Below are 26,718 nucleotides of genomic sequence, written 5' to 3'. Positions count from 1 at the left end.
AGCTGGGGACAACTGCATTACCCGGAGGTCAGAGATGACCCAGGGCACCAGCCCATCCTTGCACCAATGCAGACATCAGACAGGACATGGAAGAAAACCTGACAAACCCGAAAGCATCCCACTCTGATTTCTCTCACCCACCCTGATGCTTTGCCAAGGTTGCTGACACCAAAACAGGACCCAGAGCCCAAAATAAAAAGTATCTGATCTTGGACACATTAGCTTTGTGGCCCACAACCAAGGTTGCGTATTTGTATGATGACCCCCTCCTGCGTGCCTGCCTGTCTGCAGGTAAGCCCGGCATGCTCGCCGGCAGATGCAGAGCCCCAGTTTCTGAGGAGGGGAAGGAGAGGCATGGGGATACCTGGGATTTGCAGCACCCTTGTCAACAGTGGTCCTAAGTGAGTTAACAACAAGCCTGATGCAGCAAGAAGTACCCCTGAAAATCTCCTGCTGATTTAAATACAACATTGGGATTTGGCACTCCTAAAAATGAAAAACAAACAAAAACCATTTAACTTTGATTTTAGTTTATGTGGTAGCGTGGGCTCCAGTTGAGTGCAATGGGCAGATGCCCAAGCGACTTTCCACCTGTATGCAATGGCTCTCCTTAAAGACAAGCTGGCAGTGGTGAGGAAAAACATACGCGTGGAGCTATGCAATGAGGAGACACTTCTTTGGACAAAGGCCCTGGCCGGTGCACAAGCAGCCATTCCAGTAGAAGAGATGAGGTTTGGATCGCTGCCACCACATCATTCTTCCACGGTGACAAAAAAAGCATTTACTGGCCATTCTGCACCCAGTGTATTTTTAACACCATGACATTAGCATTAGGTCAAGATTGATGGCGACAGACCTTCAGAGAAGGTGCCACAGCCGGCACGTTGTGTCTGGGCTTCTGCTGCAAGCTCATTCAGCAGAGGGATAAACCCCTTTATAAAGGATTTAGAATTTGGCATTATGTGGGTCCATGAAGAAGACGTGCTGACACCAAAAGCACTTTGAGGGGGGGGGGGGTGTGATTTAATTACTTTCTTTAGGGAAGAGGTGGTCATTTTGACTATTTTTAGCTCCTCTCCACGACTCTCTTTAAGCCTCCGGCAGAAAAGGAAAGGTGTAAAAGGAAATTTGCCAAAACCCACAAGTAATCAGGTGCCCCTGCAGCCACTGCGGGAGTGGTGTGCACAAACAGAGCCGAATTCTTTCTCTGCTGCTCTCAGCCTCTCCCTGCCCACATCGGGATGGACTTCTCCCAATGTCCCTTTGAGGCGAGGAAGCATCTCCTCATCTTACACATGGGAAAGCAAGATGCAGGAAAAGCTCACTTCCCCACGCTGTGCTGGGGACCATCCCGGTGGAGCTGGGAAATGCACATTCTGGCTGCAGCCACGCCAGTAAAACAAACAGCGCTGGGACTGCCCCACAGCGCAGAGCAGGACGGCCGCAGCTTCTGTCCCTGCGCTGAACTCCCTGCTACGGGACAGTGCCTTAAATTAAACAAGTCCCTCTCAAAAGTGATACTTCTGACTGTGTGCCTGCAGAGGCTGGCACAGGTTTCACTGTAACACAGAGATGCTGTCATACTTTCACCAAAAGGAGGGATTGAGAACTTAAATGGCATATAAGGAATCACAAATTGATCACTGCCTACTTTAAACATGCATCACTTTAAATATGCATCATGATGACTACAGAGGCAAAATCCTTTGATAAACCCAGGAATATCAATGCGTGGCTTGCCACTTTCAGGATCAATTGCTCTACTACACGTCTTAAGCTGCTGGCTCCTGACCATATTTCACTTTCACTTCACCCTGAATTTAGCTAATCTCTCACCTGAAAAAATTCAGACAATTAAAATTCTTCGGCATTTCAACTGTACTGTCTTCAGTCATTGTTAGAAGCTTTCTTGTTCCTCTCCCTGCCAGGAGGTTTGAGCCCTGAGCTTTTATGTATGGCTCATCCCTAACACATCTGTCTAATCTGTTTAGCTGTGGGACCTTCAGGATGACCTCGAGGTCATTTCAGCACCAATTTCAGAATATTTCAAGCTTAGTCACTAGTGCCTTTGTGCTAAAATAAACATACTTTGCTTAGCAGCTGATAATAGGCATACCATCAGGCTGCACTCCCAGGATGCCAGTGCTTTTGTCCATAATTTTCTCAAATGACACCTCTCTCCTTTTGAAGTTCATACAGAGAGGGGTTTACCAGGGACTTGCAACGGCCCAAGGAGGATGCTGGGAGATGCATCATTTGCTTGCTGGGGAGCCGGACCCAACTTTCTCTTTTGAAGTTGCTTTTCCATTACTTATTAAAAGGACAATGGGGTCACAAACCCATGTTCAAAGACAAGATATTGCTCTCAATGCATATAACGGTACAAGGCCAGGTCAGGATCCCACGGCTCTACGGGGACACGTGACCAGGACCCAGCATCGCCGGGGAGGCAGCGTGGACCTCACTTCTCTAGGCACTGCAGAGCTCCCTGTGGTATCTGCACAGCAGATGGGCAAGAATCACTGCAGACTGGCAGCTGCTTCTGGGTCCCTTCTGCGCTGACAGCCCTGGGCCTCTGTCATTACAAAAATCAGTCCTTCTTAGAGCACCACAGCTGTAAGATAAATTTGGACATGCAATTATTAATGGCAGGTTAAATACAAAAGGATTTCAGTTTCTGGATTCACTGGATGTAACCTCCTGACACACCAGCGGGACAGCAGGCTGGAAACACCATCCATCTAGCTGCTAAGGATTGAAACAAGCTCCTCCTCAGTCCCGGGTGGCTCTGGCTCAAGCTGCAGTCCTTCCCCCAGTTTTCATTTCCACCACATAAAGCCGCGAGGAGGTTCGGATCGAAGAACCTATGCTGGTCCATCTGGCAGTAAGACGGGCGCAGGCAGAGCCCAGAGACCTTAGCTCCCCCGTACCATTCAGAAGTCCCTGCTGCCCACAGTTTAGCAGTACATGAGACCCACCAGTCCCCGGCCAGCACGTGCATTTTTGGAGCCCTCCATGGATACTTTGCTGACAGGCAGTGTGGCGTCCTGCCACGCGCGGCAGACTAGGTCAAGCATCAGAGAGCTCTACTTCATTTCTGCCATCTGTCCCATGTCTGTTGGCCGCCCTTAAAGCTGGATGCAGCACTGAGGCTGACACAGAAGTGTCAATATTTCCAACCCGCTCTTGAACTGGGGCTCCACAAAAGGGTCGCTTAGATGCCTGCACGTCCTCTAAATCAGGTAAACTCAGACTGCGATCAACTGGCAGACACCCCACGTCAGACCAAAGTCTTGCTGAAACCATGGGCTGGAGGATAGGATATCTCTTAGAAGAAACTGCGCTAGGACGTGTCTCTCAACTGTACCAGCTGTATTGTAAAATTGAAAAAATGCCCTCTGCGCTCTCACCAAACATTTGAGGCGGTAAAACAAAAACCTCTGAGAAAAAGATCTGATGCCTGGAAGCCAAAAGCATGCTCTGGCACATGTAAGAAAAGGTCAGCCGCCTCTAACGGCAAAGCAACCACAGGCAAAGGCAGAAATGGCTCCTCAGAGGGAAACATTGTGAAACCACAGTAGGCAACACAACTGAGCAACACCTCTCCTTTGCTGATGGCAAACCGTTGCAAGAAGATATTCAAATATTTTTCTTTTTAGGGAAAACCCCTTAGAAGCTTCAAAATTCAGAGGTAAGATAAAGTCACCCTGGGACAAAGCAGCGCTATGATCCAGGGAGTCCCTGCTGAGGGACTGATCGCTCCGGGGACGGCTGCCCTGTTCCCCAAAATGCACCAAAACCAGGCGGCCGTCAGAGCTGGTGTCCCACCCCATCACCCACCGACGGTCATCGAAACACCCAGAGGCTTAGAGGAGGAAGGAGGAGACAATCTTTGTGTCCTCGGTGAATGTAACTCTGCATCGAAACTATAAGAGAGTGCAATTTTTAAATTTCTCTAGGTATGGAAGAGGCCTCAGTGCTTACTAAGCCACTACTCAGAAAATTACTCTCAGGTACCATTAAAACATTATAAGAAACCCTCTAAAATCTTTACAGCACAATTAATCCTATGCCTGTTCTTAACAAAAACCAGTACTTCGAAGATGACATCATAAAATAAAAAGACTAGAAAGACTGGAAATATATTCCATTAAAGGTTTCAACCTTTTTTCTCACATTGTCCTAATGATTTCAGACTTTCAGCCAGCACTAAAACACATGCAATCAAGTCAGACCACTAGCATATTGATAAAGCCCTGACCGCATCCCCTGTTGTGTGAGCTGAACACTTGCAGCTTTCCGGCAGGGATATCTACTGAGGACACCTGGACCATGCCAAAGCCCCTTCAGCTCAGACCCCAAAGCACTACCGCCCTGAAATCTGGCCAGGAGAGGAACAAGTACCGCCATCCTACCGTGAAAGCTGCCCTGGCTTTTCTCGTCTACAGCAAGCACTTCTTGTGCCAAACAGCAGGGATTTCTCACCAGCGAGCTGAGAGACTGAAGACAAAAAGTCAGCAAGAACAAAGCAGCAATTTGGGCTGGAGCAGAAACACACACTGATGCCTTCCCTGTCTCCCAAACTGTAAAGCCAGGTACATCTGAATCTTTTCCAACATTACTTTTGCTAAAAAAATATGGACTCTGGCATGATAATTTTATTAAAGGGATGCTGAGGAAGGATTACTGGCAATACTGTGATGATCTGCATGTTTCTCGAGCATGTAGATCCGTGTAGTGGGTTTATATCCAATTACAGGCAGTAAAATCTGCCTCCACTAGAAAAGCTGGCAGTTTCTACATCTGAAGATAACCATACAGACACATGTGCTGTGGGGAAATTCACTTGGCAAGGCTGGCTGTCCTGCTGTCTCGGATTAAGTCGCACTTGCAGAAGAAGGTGACTTTCTACTAGTAGAGTTACTTAGCGGTGCCAATAAAAAACATGGCCTTGTTGTTCCAGGGGTTATATACCAGTACAGCACATGCTTATTCAACATAATTAGCCCAAAGACACCAAGAGCTGCATTGCTCTAAGTAGCCATGCTTTATAAGCACTGCAGCAAGACTAATTAGCCCAAGCAGACAGCTATGCTCGCAGACAATACTGCTTTGATAGCTTAGCTACCTTGTTTAGTAAATGACCCTTGATACCTCTAAACACAACTACATTGTGAAATATTAAATAAAAATATATATACCCAGAGGGTGGCAAGAGACAGCCAGCTTGTGTGATTTCAAACTCTGCCACTGGAACAGCAGCCTGTTACCCTTATGCAGACATCAACATTAATCTGAGCTTACAAAAAAAAAAAAAAAAGAAAAAGAAAGTAATGCAGTAATGTTGACATGTCAAAGATCGAATTCTGTAACCTGGCAAACATGCAAGGTTTCCACCTCTTTGCAATAAGGGGCCAAAATCTGGTCCTCGTTTTGGCCCTTCTGCTGTAGTTCAACACTGAATGCTCCTTCAAGCCACCTTGCAATCAGTTCTTTCTTTCAGACTTCCTTCCTCGCCTACTGATTTCCTTCAGTCATCTCTGACGCTTCCCTTGCACTTTTTTAGCTTTCAGATTTCCTCTGAGGACCAAGAGGCTCAAGTACAAGGCCCTCATGCTCTAAATTATGCTGCTAGCAAATCTTAAAAAGGTCTGTTTTCCAGGCAACCTGCGGCAGTCGGATATAAGCCTGGCTGAATCCTAGAGAAAACACTAAAACACCACAATAGGTTAGGGTGGTACTGTCTAGTTAAATCTGTATCATTTATAAGTCTCCCTACTACCTAAATAATAAGTATCAACACCTGCATCTTTCGTGTTCTGAGGAGGTATAAACTAGTGATTCAACTTAAATGGTTAATGTGTAACAAACCATTTGATAACTACAACTGTTTGTACAAGAAACTGAAAAAAAAAACCCCAACCCCAGAAAAAAAAACCCTCAAGACAGAAATGGACACCTTGAGCTTGCAGGAAATAGCTGTATGAGTTTCGAGGACTTTTTTTTTTTTAACCTACTTTCATGGCCCTCCTGTAAAGCAAATATAATTTATTACTAATCCTGCAGAAAGAGCCCGAAGTTTTTTCCTCTCCCCCTCTGCAAAAAGCTGCCTTGTTTGTGTCTCTGCCCTGTAACAAACAAGAAGATAAATGAGACATTTATGCCAAAGTAATCATTCTAAATCTGTTGTTTTGACCTCTAAGCCAAATTTTCTGCATTACATGCCAGTGGCTCAGACAAAACAGTACATTTTTTTTTCCTGACAACTGAACCCTGTAACGTATGCGCAGCTCTGCTCAACAAATTGCTCTATCATTTATCTTGAACGTATGTGTATCAGGAAACAGAGAGTGTAGGAAATTTGGCACTATGAGGTACCACCCCCCTGCCCCCTTAGACCCTCTCAGTTTTCTGTATCTGGGAAACCAATGCACATTTGGACACAAATCCAACTACGAGCAAAATTAGAAATCCTCACTAAAATGAAAACAGCAGGACAGCGGATATAAATATCTGGAGGACAATATGCTTTACCTTAATAGGTAATTTTGTGTATTTTATTTATTGGAGTGGAGATATTCAGCGTTCCACCAGAGCAGAAATTTTAGGATTGAAATTGTGGGCGACCTTGACTTCTCAAAGACAAGTTTGTACTGGATAGTGTTCAAGATGAACTCCACTTGACCTTAAAAGCACTACCTACTTTTTAGCTAGAAATCAGAGTTTCCACATAGACTGCTCAAAGACGTGCTTTCCAGCTAGACAGACAATACCGTCCAGACAAATAGGTATTTTTCTGGCAGATAAAATGGTCTCATCCTATTTACTGCAGCGACCCAGATGACAGAAAGCCTGCAGAGAGGCACGCGCTCTCTCCAGGCAAACGACAGGGCTGCGTGCCCTTCATCCCCATAGCAGCGGATGGTCCGGGGGGGTCAGGGAAACGACCTCGGTCTGTGAAAGGGGGGATTCCCCTCGGGTAGGTTTCCTCCCCGAGCGCAGGGCAGGACGGCACGTACCACCCCAGGCATCAGTTAAGCAGCTGCGATGCAAAGAGGCTTCGTGAAAAGTCAGTCAGCTACGCCTTTACCAGCACAAGCAGCCGGGCAGCAAAGCCCCGGAGCAAGCGACTGGTGCACGAAGCCCCTGCAGACCGCAGGGGCGGCAGCGCAGGAAACCACCCCCCTGTGCTGGAGGGTTTCTCACCAGCCTTGCTACTCGTAGAGGTGCGTGCCATGTGAGGGAAACGCCGCTACTGCGGGGGCCGCTCTCCTTCGAGTGCTGGGAATCCTGCGCCGCCAGCCCCTCCATCCATCCGCGCCGTCCTGCCGGCCGCCGCCGCGTGCAGCTTCCGTCTTAGTACGGCCGCTGCCCCAACGGGAAGGACTTGAGCTTTCATGAGTGACTACTCTCCTGCGCGTAACAAGCCGAATTAGGCTCTCGCTTATACTCCCGTGACTTGCATTCCCCTTTTTTATCTCGTATGGAAATACAGTGGTTTTACAGCAATATTATTATTGCTCCCCCACTTTCTATTTTTTTTCCCTTATCATTTTCACTAGCCTTTTTTTTTTTTTTTTTTTTACTTTCCATGTGAAACCCTTTGCCCCAGCACATCTCCTCAGCACACTTCTCAGTTACAGCCTGGGTAAGAGAGAAAATGGGCTTCACTCTGCTAAACTTAGCTTCTTTCCATCTTTGTAAGTCTCATCTCACACCCACACCTTTTCATCTTGCATTGGAAATCTTTGGAAAGGGTTGCCTTTTAGAATAAGCAGCAAATAGCTATTCTTTCAGCCTTCACCAACCCACCTCATCAGAAACCTGATTAAGCTATTTTTTAACCAAACACAAACAAAGATAAACGGAAGTAACCGCTGATACCTCTGCAACCGCAAATACTTCTCTAGCACTCGTCTCCAAATAAAGGTGGTAAAATCCATTCTAAAAGGGGGATTGAAAGTGTTTCTTTCTAAAGCACCAGTTGCACAGTAGTAATTTTAGAAATTTAAGACAGCTCGAACCTGCTGCTGGATTATTTTTAACAGGAACTTTGTGTGCAAGGGCAGTTCAGAGGCCGCCCAGCCACGGAGGGCAAGAGCTCCCTGAAGCAAAGCCCCGGCTGCAGCCAGGAATCCTCTTTGCAGGAGAAGAGTTCGAATTAATTTATAAGAGAAGACAAAAGAGTGAGCTGCTGACTTCTGAGCCTTTAGGAAACTGCCACCACGTGCAAACACCACTTTTTCTTTGCCATTTTTCTGTCTTGGGTCAGATGACGGTGAAGTGCTCTACTGAAAACATAGGTGAGGCAAGCAGCTGGTGTCGGACAGCTGGGAAATGAGCAGAGTTCAAGGTTCAGCTATTATTAAAAAGCATACACATCTTTCTATATTTATTCCCACTTTACAGCTCCAAATAAAACACATGCAGTCCTGATGAGTTTACAACTCTAAATACAACACAGGAGAAAAACCCTAAGACTCATCTGGGAAAACCAAACTTATATATACAAAAGCACTAGAAGGATTATTACTATTTTTTATGCCACCACATATACAGCTCCATTTCTAAAAATGCTCTACTAGCCCTAGAGTTAAACACAACAAAATAGAAAAACCACTGTCTTACAAACACAGCCATGATTTGAAATCACGTGGCCTGTTCCTCACCCCAGCTCCATCATGGACCTCCTTGAAAAGCCGCTTAGGAGGATCCACACGTTGCAGCAAGCTGTATGCGCCAGCAAGCTTCAGATGTGGGTCTGACAAGCGGCAGGGACCTCAGCAGGGCCACTTGAACTATCTACCCTGCTTCTTGGGCAGATTTCAGAGGGCTCATCATTGCTGCTCCCAGCCTGATACCTCTGGCACGATAACCAGCTCCCTCCCTGCAATAACCAGAAAGCAAGGTGGCAGAGACAGGCCCTTCATCTCAGGGCATGTCTCCATTTCTCCAGAGAAAGAACAAGCAAGATGTGTAACCTGGGTCATTCATGCACTTAGATGCTTTGACTGGAGGTCCCTCAGAAGGGCAAAATCATTTTAGCACGTAAAACTAACGCATGCAGTGAAAGCACCGTCACCGGACCGACCGTGCAGCAGGTCCATCTGAAAAGGTGTCTCTGGCACTCACAGAGCCCGCTGCCGATGCTCGCGCCCTGCCTGCGTCCTCGGCACGGTGCCGACCTGGCGGCTCTCCCTCGGGTCCGCAGACTGAAAGGCCAGAAAGGCTGTAAAGTCTCAGCTGACCAATAAAAAACCCTCTACATGCTAGCTAAGGCATATTCACTGCCACTTTGAAAAAAATACTCTTGTAAGTAAGAAAATGTGGCTGTAACTGAGAGGCAGAGGAATGAAAACAACCATCCCCCATACCAGAAGGCAGACGGCCGGCACAATCCAAAATATCTTTTCTACATGCCTTGCAAGAATCCGTTCAAAAACAAACAGCAACCACCACCACCAAGACATACAGCTGTGGCAGACTCCAGCTGACAGATAATTCAATAACCACCTCCTTCTTTTCCCTCTTTACATTAGAAAAATGCTAAGCCTGAAGAGTTTGCCCCAGGGCCCTGCACCGGCGGCACTGGTGGCACCGGCGGCAGGAGGTACTCACTGCAGGCTCCACAGGTGAAGCAGCCGTCGTGGTAGAGGTTGCCCATGGCCTGGCAAGCCTGGTTTGCTCCGTACACCCCCTTGCTGCACTTCACGCAGGTGCCTGGAAGAGAGAGAAGGAGACAGAGGTGAGGAGCAGGACCTGGTGGGACAGCTGGCGTCACTGGCTGGGTGACCACACCTGTAATTCAGCATGGTGGCTTGGCAGCTGAGGACCAGGCGGTTCACTGAAGCCACGAGATGTAGGTGACATCAGCGTCACCCGCCCTGAGAGATGCTGTTAACAGTGGTCACGACGGCCATCGAACCTCCATGGTGAAAGCCTTTTGCAAAAAAGTAAACTGCACAAGAACAGCTGTGTCTGGCTACAGCAACATCTCCTTCATTCTCCCGTCCTTCCCCGCAACCTTTATATATGCAGGCAGAAACGCAGCGAGGCTGCCCAAAACCACTAGTAGTGGCCGGGGAGAGAAAGCCCTTGTCCAAGGAAAATGACACATCAAGCCTGTGTATGTATTTCAGGCATTACCCTGTGATTGTGCCAGACTGGTTTTAAAGCAGCATCACCCTTTAACTACTCCAAATGAGCAACTTTAATCCGTGTTTAAGCAAATAAACACAAATCTACCCAAGCATCATCTTGCTGGAGATCCTTAGTCATGCCGTGGTCAACAAAACTTCACTTCTTTGGGGGCACCGCAAGCTCTGGAGTAATTGGAAAGGTCTGGTGAAAGTTAGGAAGAGGCCCAACTTACGACAGCACTGAAAAGTAACTCCCAACTCTGGCAGCACCACGCTGGCACTCCCAGGGTGGTTAACAATTTCTTCCTGCAGCAGATAGCTGCAGCCGTCAGTTTTCACACTACAGGGATAAAAATGCTCAGGAGCCCTTTGCAGCTGCGCACACATGGCTGCTGAAAAGCAGACACTTCATTTTCCCGGACCGGACCTGGCGCTCTGTGCTGCAGCTGCCTGCATGCATTCAACCAGCATGCTGAAAGCTATCCTAGCGCTGCTCCAAGCCCCCTGCACTCAGAGCCAGAGTCCAAACTGACACAAACCTGGAGAGAAGGCTGCAGAGAATAATTAGTCGCTCTGTTTTGTCCAAATCTGACCTGAACTAAAATGCTAGCTTGGCTGCGGGTCCACCCCAGCACGCAGTCTGGCATCAAGTTAGCAAAACTTGCTGGTTCTCTTTGAACCAAGCAGATTTATCTCATTTATTGAAAGAAAGATTTTAAGAAAGCAAAAGATAAATCATGCAGGCTTTAAAAAAAAAAAGAAAAAAAAAGGAAATAAAGGACAAGACAAAGATAAGAACATTTGGCTTTTCAAATGGATGTGTCCTCCCAGGAATGCATATGTTCAGTGGCAGCCTGAGATGCTGTGCAATTATCTGACACAAGAGGTAATGGCTACCTCGCAAAACTCCCTCCCGACTACAGCAATGCTGAGCAGAAAGTTTTGAGAGCAGAAAACTTGCCAATTTTTGCTGCTCAAAGCCTTCTTTCCACGACATTCACCAGGCTTTCCATAGAACCAATGTATTTATTGCACTGCAAGTGCTGCATTTTCTCCCTCTCTGTGCCAATGAGCAGCTGCTCCAGAAAAAATCACCAGCATGCTCCGATTTCCTCCCTTCCAGAAAGCAGCCGGATGACACTGAATATGGATGAGCAGCAAGAAGAAGCAGGAGGGAGAAGGCACAGCAGCTGAGTGCAGGCGCAGCACTTGGTAAAGATGTCAGCAGGCATCTAAAGCCACTATAAAATACCCTAACGCAAATCCCATGGAGGGCAGAAATTGCTTCTGCTGTCTCCTGTCCATCCCATTTAAGGTTCAGAGCGTAGGCACTGCCCCTGTGGTTTCCCCAACGGGACAGATGACAGTTCGGCCAGATCCTGCAGGAGCTGCCCGGGCTCCCGCACCCACATCTGTACCCAAACCTTCCTCCATCGTCCGCCCCTCAAACCCCCCATCCTTCCTCCCTGCTTTCAGTACATGCTCCACTTCATCCCCTGCTTAACCCTTTTATCCACTTCTTTCAATATTTAGGCCTTTAAAACATGGAAAATAAAGTCACAGAATGAAAGGGGCTTTAAAATAAATTGACAATGTTGTCTGTAAAAACTATAATGTGCTAAATTACCCAACTATGTAATAACCAGCCATGCTATAAATATTTATAGCTGTCCTGTGGCAAGGCTGACAATTGAAAAATGGCATTATGGCAAATCTGTGTATAGTTCATGTTTTTACTTGTATCTGCTAAATCTTACTTGAAAGCCAATTAAATCTCAGTAGCAATTGGAATTATTCTAGAAATAAGTCTTTGCTTTTCCCAAATATAATATTCTGAAGTATTTTAAGCAATATACTTGAGCCTTCATCTCTGACTCAGCACACCTGGCCTGAAAGGGGGGAAAAAAAGTGATTTTTTTATTGATTTTTCCTTTCCACTTTTTTTTTTTTCCCATTCGCTCCCTGCTGCCACAATGATCCTGTTCTTTCGGCTTAGGCTGCGCAAGGAAAAAGCGATACCTGTTGCTGACAGCAGCCAGTCGCTGAGCTCGGCAACACATGTGTGAAGCCAGCCTGAAGGAAAGCAGCACAGCACAGGCCACATCCAACCCCATCCCACAGCAAAACAAGCTCTGCGCCCTGCTCCACGCCAGCTCCGACAACTATTTCCCAAAACAGTGCTGAGCGTGCTTTCTGCTAGCCAGGCTGTAGAGTTAAAATGTCAGCAGCATCAGTCCAGCCCCACATGCTGCTGACACTAGTCAGCAGCTCTGGGTAATTTTCTTGGCATAGAGCAGCTTTTAGCAAAAACTTCTGTCCTTAGCTCGAAGCAGAGGGATCCCAAGTAGCCACAGCTCAGCAAGATGCCCGACTCCTGCACTCCGTTACTTTGCTGCACATAACGAGCGCTTATGCAAGCACCGATCTGAGCAGATATCCCCTCCGAAATTACAACTTTTAACCTCAGATGACATTATTAAGGCGTTACTAAGGAGAAATGAAAGGTTTCTCTTTTGCCACTGGGACGACAAACCCAAAGTACCGCACATGTGCAGCGCCGGTAAATTCACGCTCGAGCGCACCGGCAGAATGGTAGCCAGATTTGGAAAGGGAAAGGGATGGAAACTGCTGATTTCGGCTCGATTTCTGCTGGCAGGGCAGCCGGGCCCCGGACAACAAAGAAATCTCTGTTCCCTTTCACATCATGCGGCAAGCAACCGCCCGCGCTGCAGCTGAGCGCCTGAACAAAGGGACCTTTGGGGCAGAACTGGGACCGAAAACATGCCCTGTAAGCCACTTCCCAGTGCTCACCGTACTCCATCTCGGCACTGCAAACCAGAAGGAGGGCTGCCACTGGGAACAGCCTCGGCTCACAGGTCCGATGCAGACCTCAAGGGCTGTCAGAAGTGAAAGCAAACCCAGTGCTCAGTCTGAAATGTCTGTCCCACCCTCAAAGTTCAACAAGTGCATTTCCATTTACCGCCGGACTCAAAGCCTTTAGAGAGACGTTTTTTCCTGTAAGTGTTGCTATTTCACTTTTATCAGAAGGAGCTCAGTTACTTACTATATCCCACTCGCTAAAAATCCAACGCAAACCATGCTGAAGAGCAGCATTTTCTGGGACTGGTCGGTATGATTTATTTCCACATGCCAGACATCATCTCTCTACAAACCCAGAACACAGTTGTGGGTTTTTCCAGCAGCATCCCCCTTTTTTTCAGCAGCATCCCCCTTCTAGCAACATCCAGGACAGCCAAGCTTTCCTACACGTGCTCCTGGTCGGGTTTTCTAAGACTGCCACTTAATTTTGGAGGGCCCAATGTGACGGTCTGCTACTTCAGTGGTGAGATTTCCTCGCCACGTCAATCTGGTCTCAGATAAAAGCAGTGCAGTGGCAGGATGATTCTGGTGGTGTGGGTCTGCATACGTAGCTAATCCAGAAACAGCACTTGGAAGAGTAAGTCCGTCCTCCCCTTCCACTTACTCCATGCAAGCCACATTTCCACGATCAGCTTGACTCTTCTCCATCACACGTAACTTGTTTTTTGCCCCCTCCTTACAGGAGGCTGGATTTATGCTGAAGAACCCCCAGCTGCATTTGGAAGAAACCCCCAGCGCCTTTGCACATAAATACCTCTGGTATCATCTTTCCCATCTGCCCAGACACGCACGTGGCTAGTCCAGAAGTAGACCCTGATGCCTCTTGGCAGAAGTTGTACCTTCACGAGGGTCCTCCCCATCAGAGTGGGCAAGAGGAAAGCTGGCAGGGGAACTCTTACCTTGTTCCTCTTTTCCCACTCTGATGGGGAGGACCCTTGTGAAGGTACAGCTTCTGCATTTCCAACTCACCTATTCATAACAGCAGAACCAAGCCCTCCACTTGGACACCCATTTTTCAAAGACTGTCCGCTGAGAAAAAGACTTCGCCCTGTCATACCCAACGTGATGCTCAGTTCTTCAGGTTTTACTTCAGACCTTCTCCAGAACCTGATGCCACCTCCCTGTGGCTCACCTTAACCAAGTAATTTCTACGTCAAACTCTAAATTAGACACATTGTGTGTCTCGCTATGCTGTTAACCACTACTGTGCAATTGCTCTTGCCGGAGAGCTGATTTCAAGGAGATCTGGAGGCCCGGGTGAGATCGAGCGCTTGGAAAACCTGGTATTTTGGTCCCGTTCACCACTGGGTGACTGGGTGACTCAATGGTAGCAAACATGTACAGGTACTCCCTGCCCAAAGAACCAGAGAGCTGGTAAATGCAATTTTTCTGTACCATTTTTGCATGCTTTGTTCTTGACCCCCAATTTCGCTGTAGACAGTCGTGTACACACTGCCAGCGAAATACAAAAATGCCATCAAACTCACGTCAGTGACATTTTAAGTACCTTATAGCAATGTCAGAGATTATGTTAACTCCAGTGCCACATGAATGAGGCTCCTTATTCCTTTCAGTCTCCACTGCCACAGTATCCTGGCTGAACGACCTATTGCTCCTCTGCCTTGACTCCTTCCTTTTTCTTTCCTTTTGGTAGATTTTTCCTTAGCTTGCAAACCCAGCTGAGCTCCCAAGAGGAAGGGAGGAGAAGTGCATGCTGCTTGTAATCTTGAAGAGCCGTATCCCAGGCAAATACTTATTTGCATGGTTTCTCGCAGTGAGATAAGCTTTGCAATCTGCACACACCCACTAGTCCACGTGCCGTGATCCTTCCAGCTTTCCTTGTTCCACCAAGACCCGTCTCGCCCTGCCTCCTGCTCCTCTCTGCTGCAGGCAGGCATCTCCTTCCAGCTGCGGTGTTCTCCCAGAAGCAGGCAGCAAGGGATGCCTCCACTCATTCCCGGTGGAAACAACGCTGTTATCATCACCCACATACAAAACAAACCTCAGAAGAACTTTCATTTTAACCAGAAATTCTCCACTTGGCAGCCTTGAAATTACCCTTGCTGCTGCTGAAGCACCCTGGTGCACCATCAGCAGCAGGGTTCAGTAAAGTCTGCAGGTGCATACAGCCTGAAAGTTAAGTAAATTGTGGTTTTGGCAATGATAAAACACTAACTTCACTATGCACTAGACTTCAAAAAAGCGCTGCTGGCCTTCGAGCCGATCACACCCATTCAAAGGTTCTGGCATTCCAGGTCTCCACAGAGTTCAGCGATTCAGCTACTGCTCTGCTTCTGGCAAGGGGAAAAGAAATCTGCAGACTTAGCCACGAGATCTTCTCTGCCAGACTGCTGGGAAGCATCCCAGTATTTCGCTGCAAAACAAGATGCCTGGGGCCCTCCTAAAATATCTGCAGCTTATCAGCTCTGCTCGAAATAATAAGGAAGTCAGAACTTAACACCTAACAAATATTTATAACAAGAAAACCATTTATAAAAATTGTTTTAGAAAAAGCTCTTGGTAAGGGTGTAGATAGCATTCATCAGATGGAGATTTCCATCTAGCTGTATGAAATAAGCACTGGTAAAACCACGATGCTACACATGACACCTCTAAAAGCACCCATCTGTGCCTGCAGACCAAGGAACTGCATGGTACCACAGGCTCTGCTAAAACAGGAATGGTAAAACCTCCCTGCAGACCCCAGGCCTCTCCCCTACCAAGTCACTTCCAGACAGTGCAGGCAGACGCTTGGTTTGGTTGTGCACCCGCCCAGCTCTCACCCGAAAACTCATCCGGCACCAGTCCTCGGGATGGTGCCGCCTCACCCAACCCAAAACGTCTGCGTTGCACTGGGTGCTGCTAGCGGAGGAGTTGCAGCTCCCCCACTCACTCCTGTTCAATGAATCTTCCCGTTCAGCAAGTGGAGATGAAGGCTGGTGCATCCAAAGGACCACCACGGAACATCAGTGGGGTTCAGGCACCTCACTCCTGGACGTTCCCTGGAAACAGTACACCAAACACCTGAATACGACCTAAGCTGGCTTCCGGCGACACCTCCCAGGGACATGGGGCCCCTTCTCTGCTTCACGGGAACCAGCCTCTCTAGGCAGCGATTTCAGGATTTCCCTCCCCAAGCTTAAGACCTGGGTGATACCTGAGACTCCCTACACCCTCCTCGACAGCCCACATAAATCAAGTCAGCACTTCAAAAGCACTCTTGGAGAGCCCAAATTCCTCCAGAGACACACGCAGCCCATGCTGCTCACACATAGGCCACTATTTAAAAAAAAAGAAAAAAGAAAATTCTTGGCTTTGTTTGCTTCTTTCCTTTCACTTACTACACATATTCTGAGCAGACAAAAGTATTTTGTACAGCAACTGGTGCTGACAGATAACCACACTGTCTGTTACTCCTCAGCAGAGATCCTACCTGTGTTATGCCTAGTCCCTAGCTTATCCTTTCCTAGGCTTTCATTTACAAACACTCATTTTCACATAGTGAAGGAAAAAGCAGCTCTTTTATTGTGATCAGAATTAGTTGCTCATGATAAGCAACTGGTCCAGACCAAGACAGACTGAAGGACTGTATGTTAACAAGACAGACGGACCCATCTTAAAAAAAAATCTCCTTGTTACAGAAGCAGCACCCAAAATTAGGAGAGCTGAAAGCATTTTAGATAAAATACTTTGGTCATTTGCACTTCAGTCCTGGTTTCATTTCCTGGCTCCGATGTACCGCAAACCTGCTACATTAGCCATCCCCTCACTGGGGGAAAGTCTGCAACAAAACAAGCTGTTGATCCTTTTTATCACTATTGCATAAAAGTATTTATTTTCCATCCTAAAGTTTGCTAGCTTGAGGGTAGGGCATAGCCAAGATAGATTCAGAAGACCAGCTGGGTCCTTTATTCCTCCAAAGGAAGTAAGGTAACTGAAAAAATGAAAATAAAAGTGAGAAAGAAAAGGGGAGGAGACACAGAATTAAAATGCCTCGGTACTTGCCCCTTCCTGCTCCTCGGTCTTCCACAGGCCAGATCTGCTGAGCCTTCCCCCACAGAGCTGAGGCTCCATAAAAATTGACTTCTTCCTCTGCCACAACTGCATCGTTTTGTTCTCCCCTCTCCTCCTTCCCAAATTTTTCAGACGCTACACCCTGGTGTAAAACCTCCTGCCAGGAGGATGTCAAAAGACCTCACTGGGGACCAGGCAGCCTCCATCTCTCCTCCCTCCCTCCCCGGGCTCACCAGTAACTCAGCCGCCTGACCAGCAGCATTCTCTGCACTGCCAGAATTACTCCTGCTTCACCACAAATTTCCCGCAGGACAAAAGCCTCCCCCTGGCGCTACCCCCTATTTTGTGACAAAAAATGTAAAAATAATCCAGCCAGCAACTAGGTCCCTCTGCTGTCTCACTGCATCCATCCCCATGCACGTTTTGGATGAGGTATGATCCAGCTGGTTTACTTGCACCGTGAGAAGACGCACGCAGCAGGGTCTGCTGAAGAGACCCCTGACACCTCTCCAGTGGAGCTGAATGCCGCCTCCAGCAAAATATTCCCATTTTTGAGCACCACCTCCCACCAGACTGTTGTCCCAACCCCATTTTCGTTATCAGCTCCTTGTCACGGCATTCAGCACCGCCCCCCCCTCCGATGAGGCTCCCTGAGCTCATTCAAACCACGCGCCGCCCGCGCAGGACAGAAAGCGCCAAAACATGTTTCCGGGCCAAAACGCTCCAAGTACAGCAACTCGACACATCACTCTTCTGCAACAGAATAAAAACACATCTGCCCTGCCACAAGGCTGAATCCAGTCTCAGACACTAAGATAAACAATCCCAGCACAGCCCTCTGCGGGCAAGTACCACCACCTGATGCCAAGAAATGCATTTGGTTATGCAATTCGCAACTGAGCACTCGGTGGTCCCTCCGGCTACGTCCCCAAAGCTCAGCGTGAAGCCCACGGCTGCTCCTGTGTGCACAGACCACCGCTGAGCCACCCACCGACCCCACCGGACAGGACCCCATGCAACGGTACCTGTGCAGCCTGAGCTGCAAACCCTTCCTCCGAACCAGGCTCTAGAGTTTAATTTGCCCCTGCTTCTACTTCTGTGATTATGGGTTTAAAATCATTAGGAAAATCCATGCACTAGATCTGCTCCTGATGTTTGTTCAATTAATGGTGGATTTCTCGGCCTTCCCAGCAACTTTGGGTTTCCTTCTCCCAAAAGCTGAACTATCTCACCTGCTATTAAATGGCAAAGTGGCGCAACAGGGAAAGGAAACGCTCAATTTGCCCCTGACCTTCTGCCATCCTGGGGTAGTAAATTGTTTTAATCCAGCAGGACATTTAATATTCTCACTGGGAGATCCTCACATGTAAGCGGTCCCTTTTCAGGGCCAAGCGCCAGTGATAACCTCTGGTGGTCTGGACTACTCACAGACCCAAGATTTAGGGAGGAATGTGCCTATGGCCTGTTTTTCTGCCGCCTTCAGGATGCACCCATCCTTTCACAGCTGATGGGGACCAGCACTGGGGCCTGGGGGAAATCCTGGCAAGTTTGGGAAACCACCACCCTTCCCATCCCCAAGAAACTTCTCTTCAACAGATCTCGCAAGCACACCTGGCCATGGCCACCTCCATGGGGGGGGCTACCACCAAGCCTCCCCCGAACTCTGTGCCCTTCTCCGTGCCTGCAGCGTATGCAGGCTGGACGGCTGCCTTCTCGCCCACACATGGTCAGGCAGCGTACTTTTTAAGACGCAGAGAACCAGGAGTACTGTCAAGAAAAGTGAAGTGCCTCCCTGCTGGCAGCGAAGGGCACTCACTTTGAAAGACGCTGCTCCAGCTTCTTCTCAGCGCTGTCCTCTCCAAAGCTGCTAAACTACCTTTGCTTTAAAAGTTAAGAAGTAGGATTAAAGAAAAAAGTGTTGCAGGAGGAAGAGCTTCCAATCCTTGTGATAAATAAAAGTTAAACAACAACCACCCCCCTGAGCAGCTGAAAAAGCACAATGAAGCAGGTGTACAGGCAAAGGCAACCCTGGAGGTGCGAACCCTGCAGTGACACTTCACAACGAATGCTTCTCACACCGACTGGCGAACTGCCTCCTTACCGAAGTAATCGGCCTTTGGCCGAGCATCCATCTCCTGCTCCAGGCGCTGGGTCAGTGCCTCCAGCTTCAGCTCGGCCGCCGACGGCCCTTGCTCTGGCTGCGGAAGGAGGGTCTGGCAGGGCAGCTTCACCTTCGCCATGCTGGAGCCCTCCGGGTGCCTGGCGTCCGACCGCGGGCCGCTCACACCCTCCGGGAAAAGCGGCTGTGGAGCATCTGGAGCCGTCAGCCCACGTGAAGCCAGGCGTGAGGAGCCCGGCTCTGGGCTCGCACCGTTGCCGTTGGGCCGGTGGTTTTGACCGTGGGCCACGAAGTGGCCAGCTGGGCTGGGGTAGGCAGTGGTGTGCTGGTAGTCCACGCTCGGGGCGGCGGGCGCAGAGCTGGAGGAAAAGGACAGTGGGACACCCTGGTACCACAGCTGGTTGCCGTCCCCTCTGGCCCTGGGACCGCAGGGCTCGGCGGGGCCCGAAAACCCCCGGGCGGGCTGCACCGAGAGGGCCGAGAAAGAGGATGACCTCTGCTGCGGCAGTGCCCCCGGTGCCCCCTCCTCTGTCCCCGCCGAGGGTGCCGGGGGGGTCTGGGCATGGGAGAAGGAGGAGGACCTCTGCCCGGCTGGCGTCGGGTCACGGCCCCCGCCACACTGCCTTCCCTGGCTGCCGTTCTCCTGCCCGCCGCGGCAGGGCTGGGGGTCGCCGGGGCTCCCGGTCTGCTGCTCCTCGTGCCCCACGCCGGGACGTGAGCCCGCCGCTCTGGGGATCCTGTCGGGCTCTGCTTCCCAGCCCCAGCGCCCGGCCTGGCTCCCCGGGGCCTCGGCGCGTGGCCCGCTCTCGCCAAAGCCGCGCTCCCCACCATCGTACGGCCTCGTGCGAGGCCCCTCGGCGGCGGAGGCCGGGGGCGGTTTGGCACCCCGTGCTGCCGGCGGGCTGGGCCGGGGGGGGTTGAAAGCAGCTCCTCCATTCAGGGCAGCCATCAGCATCTCCTCCTGCTGCTGCTGCTGCTGCTGCTGCTGGAGGTGGATCTTGGCCATTTTGGTGGCAAAGACCCGCCTGGTCTCCTCGAACTCGGGGTTGTTGCCGGCGGCTTTGTCCACCCGAAAGAGACCGTCCTTGGAAGCCTCGTACATGTTGAGGTCTTCGATGAACTTGCTGGCTTCCAGACCCAGATCGTCGTACTTATCCATCCTGACCAGCTTAGCGGGCTGACCCCCGCGTTCCTCCTTCTTCTCCTCCTCCTCCTCCTCCTCCTTCCCGCCGGGTTCTGCTGGCCGTCCCGCCGCGCCGCCTCACTCCCGCCGCGCCCGTTCCCGGCGGGGGCGGGGCTGGGGGCGGGGCCGAGAGGCGGGGCGAGCTTTGGGCTGCCCCCGCCCCGCCTCTCGGCCCCGCCCCGCCCCCGCCCCCTGACTCCGCCCCCGCGCTGCACTAAGCGTCACCAGTCAGCGGGGCGGGCTCCGGAGATGTAACGCGCGCAAATAGCGCGCTGCACCCAGCAAGGAAAAAAAAACCAAAAAAACCACCTTTGTGAAAAAACCAGCCCCTCTCCATGAAAAACTGCCGTGCCGTAACTATCGTGCCAATTAGCCTTTATAGCAGGAAATTGCACGAATTTTCTTCGTTTAGATGTATTTTATATTGTACGCAGTGTAGTCATGCTTAAGTCAGCGTGACTGAAGGACCCCGGCTCGTTGCAAGAAGGTCAGCCCCCACCCCAAAGCATAATTCAGATCAAGAAAGAAGCAGGTGGGTGATGACATCATAAAAGGACAGTTGCTTTGGCAAACAGCGGCGTGGGCACGTTACATAGCGATTGGTCCCATCGTGCTGTACCTCAGTGCTTGAAAGGTGCAAGAACCATGTGTAAAACCCCATTCGGGGTGCCCCAATGTGACCGGCACACCTCATGCGCGCGACAAAAGACTTACCCGCGTGATCCTATACTTCGCGTCCCGGCCTCTCTCCTCTGTCGGCATGGGCCCAGTTGTGTAATTTCCATGGCAAAACCCAGCTGGGGGTGCCCGGAGGTCATGGTGGGCTGCGAGGGGATCCCTGCCAGGCTCGGGGGAGGGGTCAGTTTGTAGGGAGCCGTGGCACCTCTGAGTAAATCAACGGGTGCAGTTGATCCTATGGGCCCAGGCATGTGTCCTGCATTCCCAGGACTTGTTTTAATTCTCCCCCAGGCTCCAGGAGGGAGGGCCAGGTGTTAAGGAACGTGGAAATTCGCTGCCTTTAATAATTGCGAATTGGGCTGCGACCAAAACATGTCAGAAACCAAAAAAATCCTCTCTCCTCTTTGACCAGGTCCATTACAAAGGCACTGCTGAGCAACTGAGGCCGGATCTAAAACAGCCTGACTCTTCCAGCAAGTTTTGGCCAACATGCTTAAAAATCACAGCACTGTGAGCCCCTGGAAAAGGGGCCTGTCTTCTCTCAAAGCAACCTCCAAAATGGTTTGGAGCCTCCAGAGGGGCTCCAGGCAGGACCAAGTGGCTCGTCCCTGCAGCAACAGCCTTCAGCTCAAGCTTGAGCTGATGAACTTCAGACTCACAGAAGTTAGCCCAGCCATAGCAGAGGGTTAGATGAGGGGTTTGATGGTTTCTAGGGGAGGCAGGTGGGTGGGAGTCCCAGCGCAGGGCGAAGCGCAGCAGCGGAGCTCCCCCAGTCCCCCGGAGCCGGGGAAGGGGGACCCCAGCACATGCTGTCACTAACCATCACCTGCTGAGTGTTTAAGGGATCAATAGTGCTGGAGCTTTCACACAGTATCAGGAAAACATCCCATCTGTCAAGCAATCCCATCTATCAAACCTTTCCAAGCCTTCCTCTGCCATGGGGGTGAGGGAAGGAGGGAGGTCACAGCTTCCCCAGGCTGAGCCCCACAAGCCCTGCTTCACTTTGGGAGAAGCTGGGTGCCCAGGGGCTAAACCCCACTTTGCAAAAGCCCTGGCAGTTCAGGAGGGTTTAGCTTGCGCCTGGATGTCCGTCATGCAAAGGGCAGCAAGCCTCTGCTCGTGCCGGGGCTCTTTTGGCTGGAGTGGAAAGGGCCTGCCTCTCGTTTTGTGGTTGGGAGAGGCCACGGTGGCCCCCAGCAGCTGCTTGGTGCCAGGCAGGTGTACACTTAGGCCACCAGTCACCGAGAGCAACTACCTCTTTTGGTGGACTTGAGCGAAAATGTTGAGTCTGTGGTTAAGCTCCGCTGGGGCGGTGAAAGCCACAACTGAGTCTCAATGTCTAAAGAGCATCCTCGGAAAGGGCTAGTGCAGTGCAAGGCCGGTTTTGGCAATGTCCTGGGCTGATGAGGGGAACCACGGCAAGTGGCTGAAGTGTGGGGTGCCTCCTCCTCCCCGATGGCTTCAGGGTGCTTTTGGAGACCAGGTTAGCAGAGATGCTGAGTTTTCAGTATCACCGCTTTCATTTAAAATGGGGGAGTCCAACATTAAAACGATGAGCAACAAAGTTGGTACCAAACAATGGATTGCTTGAGTCCGTAGTCGTATGGCCCGAAAGAATGACAGAAAGGAAAGAGAGCAGCAGGTAGGTAAGGATGGGAGCATGAACTCCACCACTGCTCTACTCACGGGAGGAATCTGTGACGTTAGCAGACAAAGAGCAATCGAAAAGAAAATTACACATCACTCTCGCATCTTCATCCCCCTCCTTGCCAAAGGTTGTAAAGTTAATCAAGGGGAGGCACGCTCCTATCCAGCATATCAGAGGCTCAGGCGGTGTCTGTTGGGTTTTTTTTTCTTGAAACACACTGAGATGAGGCTCTTCAGACCTCGAGGAAATGAAAACCCTGTGGCGGAACAGAAATATTTGGGAATAGACATCTCTGCTTTCAGCTTTCAACAAACAAACCAAGGAAGAAGCTTCCCTCAGACCATGGGTTTTTTCTGACTTTTTTTTTCTTAAGGGTCACGCATACATTTTCTGCCATTACTTTTTATCTAACATCTGTAAGTCATTTTACAGCCAGGCCTGCAGAAGCTCACCACCTTGGGCGGGGGGGGAAGCAGCCTTCTTGCCAAATGGCCGCTCTGGATGCTGCTGACCTTCACCAGCTCTGTAAAGTACATTTCCTTCCTATGCCAGAGGATCAAATCAGCTGTCTGCAGAACAATGCTCTTGCAGACAACGTGGAAAAGGCTGCCGAAGCCCTTCAGATAGGGAACCGTCGCGCTGGGCTTGGCCTCCTTCCAGGCTCTGCACGCATGAGCAGAGGCTTTGATGGCAAGCACCTTCGAAGGGGAATCACAGCCAAGTGATTCAAAGGCATTTTGGTGTTTAATTTGCAATGCTTTCAGTGAATGTTAGGCAGCAAAATACCTTTGAAGTTTTGTGCTTGGATTTATTCGTTCTGTGGGACTTGGGCTAGGGGTGTTCCCAAGCGAGCAGATGATTAACTTGAACTTTCTACTAGACTGGAGATGTAATACTACACTGACTTGCAGACCCTTCTGCCATGATTAGATATGGTCCCACATTTTTATAGTTCCTGTGAATTTTACAGCCCATGCCTATTAAGAAACTAAGGGGTCCGCGATTGCTGTCATAGCACAGGACCAAAATCTATGTGCCAATTTGAATTAACTTACTCTAAACCCTATCCCTTGAAGAAGAAAACCATTGCTCATTTAATCTGTTTTTGTTCCCGTGGGCAAGGCTTACATGCTGCGTTTACTCATGCAAAAAGCTTGTAACCCAGCCCTGCTCCACGTGGCAAGCACAGCTGCCCGCGGGGCGGAGGGAGGCAGCAATTTGGGGAGATGCAGCCCCGCGTCGTGTTCTCCCATTTCGGCCCCATCTCGGTGGGAGCACCGGGCACATCGCCTTGTGCCGTGGCTGCCGGTGGGCTGGGGCGAAGCGCTGCCTGCCTGGGTAAACAGGGAAGCTGTGAACGAGAGTGGGGAGGGGATCATCTGTCTGTCTTTCTTGCTGCCATGTTTGGCTCTGTGCTCACATTGCAGAGAGATGGAGAAAATGTGGAGAAATCCACCCCCCCCCCTCCGATCATTTTTCTGTCTGGGAGAAAACGCCCTCAGATTCTGAAGCATGGCGACAGCGTGGGGCTGTACAGTTTATGGACAAAGATGATTAGGAGGCGTCTGGGTGACAATTTATAGCTAGATCTCTCCCCAAAAGCAAATAACGTATACTCATGCTACCTATTTGCAACCAAACTAGTGCAAGGCACCAGTGGCTGGCAGCATACCGCTTTCTTTGTGAACATCTCCAGGTCTAATCCCTGGTGCCCGTGCCTCCCTGGGCCGTAGCTGTCCCAGGCAGGTCATTTCCCGCAGGAGCCTGGACTACGCACGCCACTCCGCAGTGCCCGAGATACGTGCTCTGGTGTGTTTTAGCAGGAAAGTAATAAAGGCTTCAGTGCTAGAATATAAAACAGAGCGAACAATTTATAAGGCAGAAGTATTTGCGGGATGGAGCCTGGCTTGGTTCTTGCAGGAGCAATCCCATCTCTTGGCTCTCGCCAGGTAGTGCCGCAGCATCCCCAAACTCTTGACAGGGAATTGCATGGGGAAACGATGAACACTCCCCTTCCAGTTTTCTAAAGAGGTTTTTGATAAATGTGCAGTTTATCTGCACCAGCTGGGCGCTTTATGCCGGGAGGATGATGCACAGGGCTGTAGGGTACATAGGAGGGTGGCAGAGGGAGGGATGGAGGAGCCGGCAGCGGGAGGTGAGCCCTGGGGCAGCTGCAGGCAGGAAAGCTGGGCTCAAGCCAGGGGGGCTGGGCTGCTGAAAGGGCCGCTGTGGAGGTGGAGAGGCCAAACCTCAGCCTCTGCCTTCCAAAAAATTTGCATTCCTCCGGGAGGCCTGCCCTGCCTGCTGCCTGTGCTGCCCGGTGCCCTCCGCTGTACAGCGTGCATCCCTTGCCCCCGGGGTCAGAGCAGAAATGGGTCCAGACTGGGATGTTTTGCTTCTGTTGCAGTATGGCTGCCTGCTGCAGGGCACGACCTCTGCAGGGAACTACACTAAGAGTCATTTAATTAATGCAAACAGCACAGAAGGGCCAGGGCAGCACTGGGACAGCTTTGCAAACTGCCCTTCTAGAGTGGTACGGATGCTTCACAAGAAAGGCTTTCAGGGCCATGTTCCTTAAATAACTGTACCTGCAGCATCAGTTCAATGGGGATGCTGCGGGCCCGGCTCACAGGTGGGTAAACTGAGGCAGGGAAGGGTTACTTGGCAGAGCACACCCTGGGGAGGCGAGAGGAGCCACGGGGAATCACCGAGATCCCAAACAGGAGCCCAGGCAGCAGCAGCAGCGAGAGAAAAGGCTGCGAATCCCCAAAGCTGCAGCGGTTTGGTCTCTCCAAGGAAGGCCAGAGCCAGGTGCCAAGCTGCTCCAGGGCAGAGGATGCCCTCCACCTTCCTCGCTTCGGTTTCTCCAGGTGCCATCAGTGGTGGCAGAGACCTCGGTCTCCTTCACCGTCACTTCATGGGGCCAAACACTTGCTTTCAGTGGCTGCAGAGTCGCACTGAAATAACACAGGTGGCTTTGGTGGTTTTCCTACTCCTGCTCAAAAGACCATGGGAGAGTTTGTTCTCTACTAAAAAGAGCCTTTTATCAGGACAAGAACTTGCTTGGAGAATTTTCCAGCTCCGTTTCCCTGCCTCTTTATCAGCGCATTAACGCAAACAGCACCATGACCTGTTTAACCAACATACATGGCCTTTAGTAATCCTGGGCTGGAAGCACTCCGCAGGTCAGACGACATCCTGCCATCAGTCATCAGCTTCAGGTGGCTCGGTGGGCTTCGAGTGGACTTGCCAGATGCAGTCAGTACATCCACCCCATTCCTCTGTGCATGTCCTAGGAGCAGCTCTCTGACTAACAGATGTTTCTAAATGCTCTTTCACATGGGAAAATTGGGAAGTATGTATTTTTATTGCACCCTTGCTATTTCATCCAGCCACGTGGATCTCCAGGGACAGAGGCGTACTTAAGAAAAATATTCATTTCTAAAAGCTTCTACGAGTTTTTTCACAATACTTTCTTGGCTTAGCCAGCCCGGCAATGCACATTTGTATTTCTGTTTTGCAGCAATTAGTAAGATTTGCTAATTACACTGTTGTGTATTTAAAGACAATTGATTTCCCCTTGTAGCAGAAAACAATTTCCTGTTATGCCAGTTCTCTTAATCTTCATCAGAAACAAACCCAGGCTGCCATTGCCAGTAACGTGTCACGCTCCTTTATTAAACCGCTCTCTTTCTGTCCCCGCTATGTCTCCTGTGTTTATTATTCCTGATCAGTGCATTGGATCATCTACAGCTGTTGTATGTATTTCGCTTCACATACTGTTGGCACCAAGTGCAGTTACTGGAGAGCAACTCTCCTTGCTCGGCACCTTGTGCGTCTCTTCTGGCAGCGGGAGGTGGGTGTACGGGGAGAACCTTGGACCTTTTACGCTTGGTTTTGGCACGTGTGAAAAACTACTGGTAGCTAAGGAAGTTCAGAGCCTTAGATGTGAGTGTGGGCCTTCCCCTTGCAGCCAGCCCAGAGAGCATGCTTCTATCCAAGAGAGCAAGCACAAAGGCACACATTTCTGTTCATGTACATGTGTATGTTCTGCTTA

General features: G+C 50.1%; 1 protein-coding gene across 1 annotated transcript in view; it reads right to left on the bottom strand.

Moving 5' to 3' along the window:
- LIMD1 (LIM domain containing 1) overlaps positions 1-20,417 on the bottom strand; it is a 34,282-nt gene extending 13,865 nt beyond the window's left edge. Inside the window, exons 1-2 of the mRNA XM_052794664.1 lie at positions 19,135-20,417; positions 9,619-9,720 (exon numbers count right to left, since the gene is read on the bottom strand). Of these exons, the coding sequence (XP_052650624.1) occupies positions 9,619-9,720; positions 19,135-20,311 (1,279 nt within the window). The 5' untranslated portion in view covers positions 20,312-20,417. The remainder of the gene's footprint in view (positions 1-9,618; positions 9,721-19,134) is intronic.
- Positions 20,418-26,718: the final 6,301 nt, after the last annotated feature.

The sequence above is a fragment of the Harpia harpyja genome, chromosome 1, assembly GCF_026419915.1.
Source record: "Harpia harpyja isolate bHarHar1 chromosome 1, bHarHar1 primary haplotype, whole genome shotgun sequence".
Lineage (NCBI taxonomy): Eukaryota > Metazoa > Chordata > Aves > Accipitriformes > Accipitridae > Harpia > Harpia harpyja.
The sequence above is the reverse complement of the archived record's forward strand: the minus strand, read 5'-3'. Positions and strand labels throughout refer to the sequence as shown.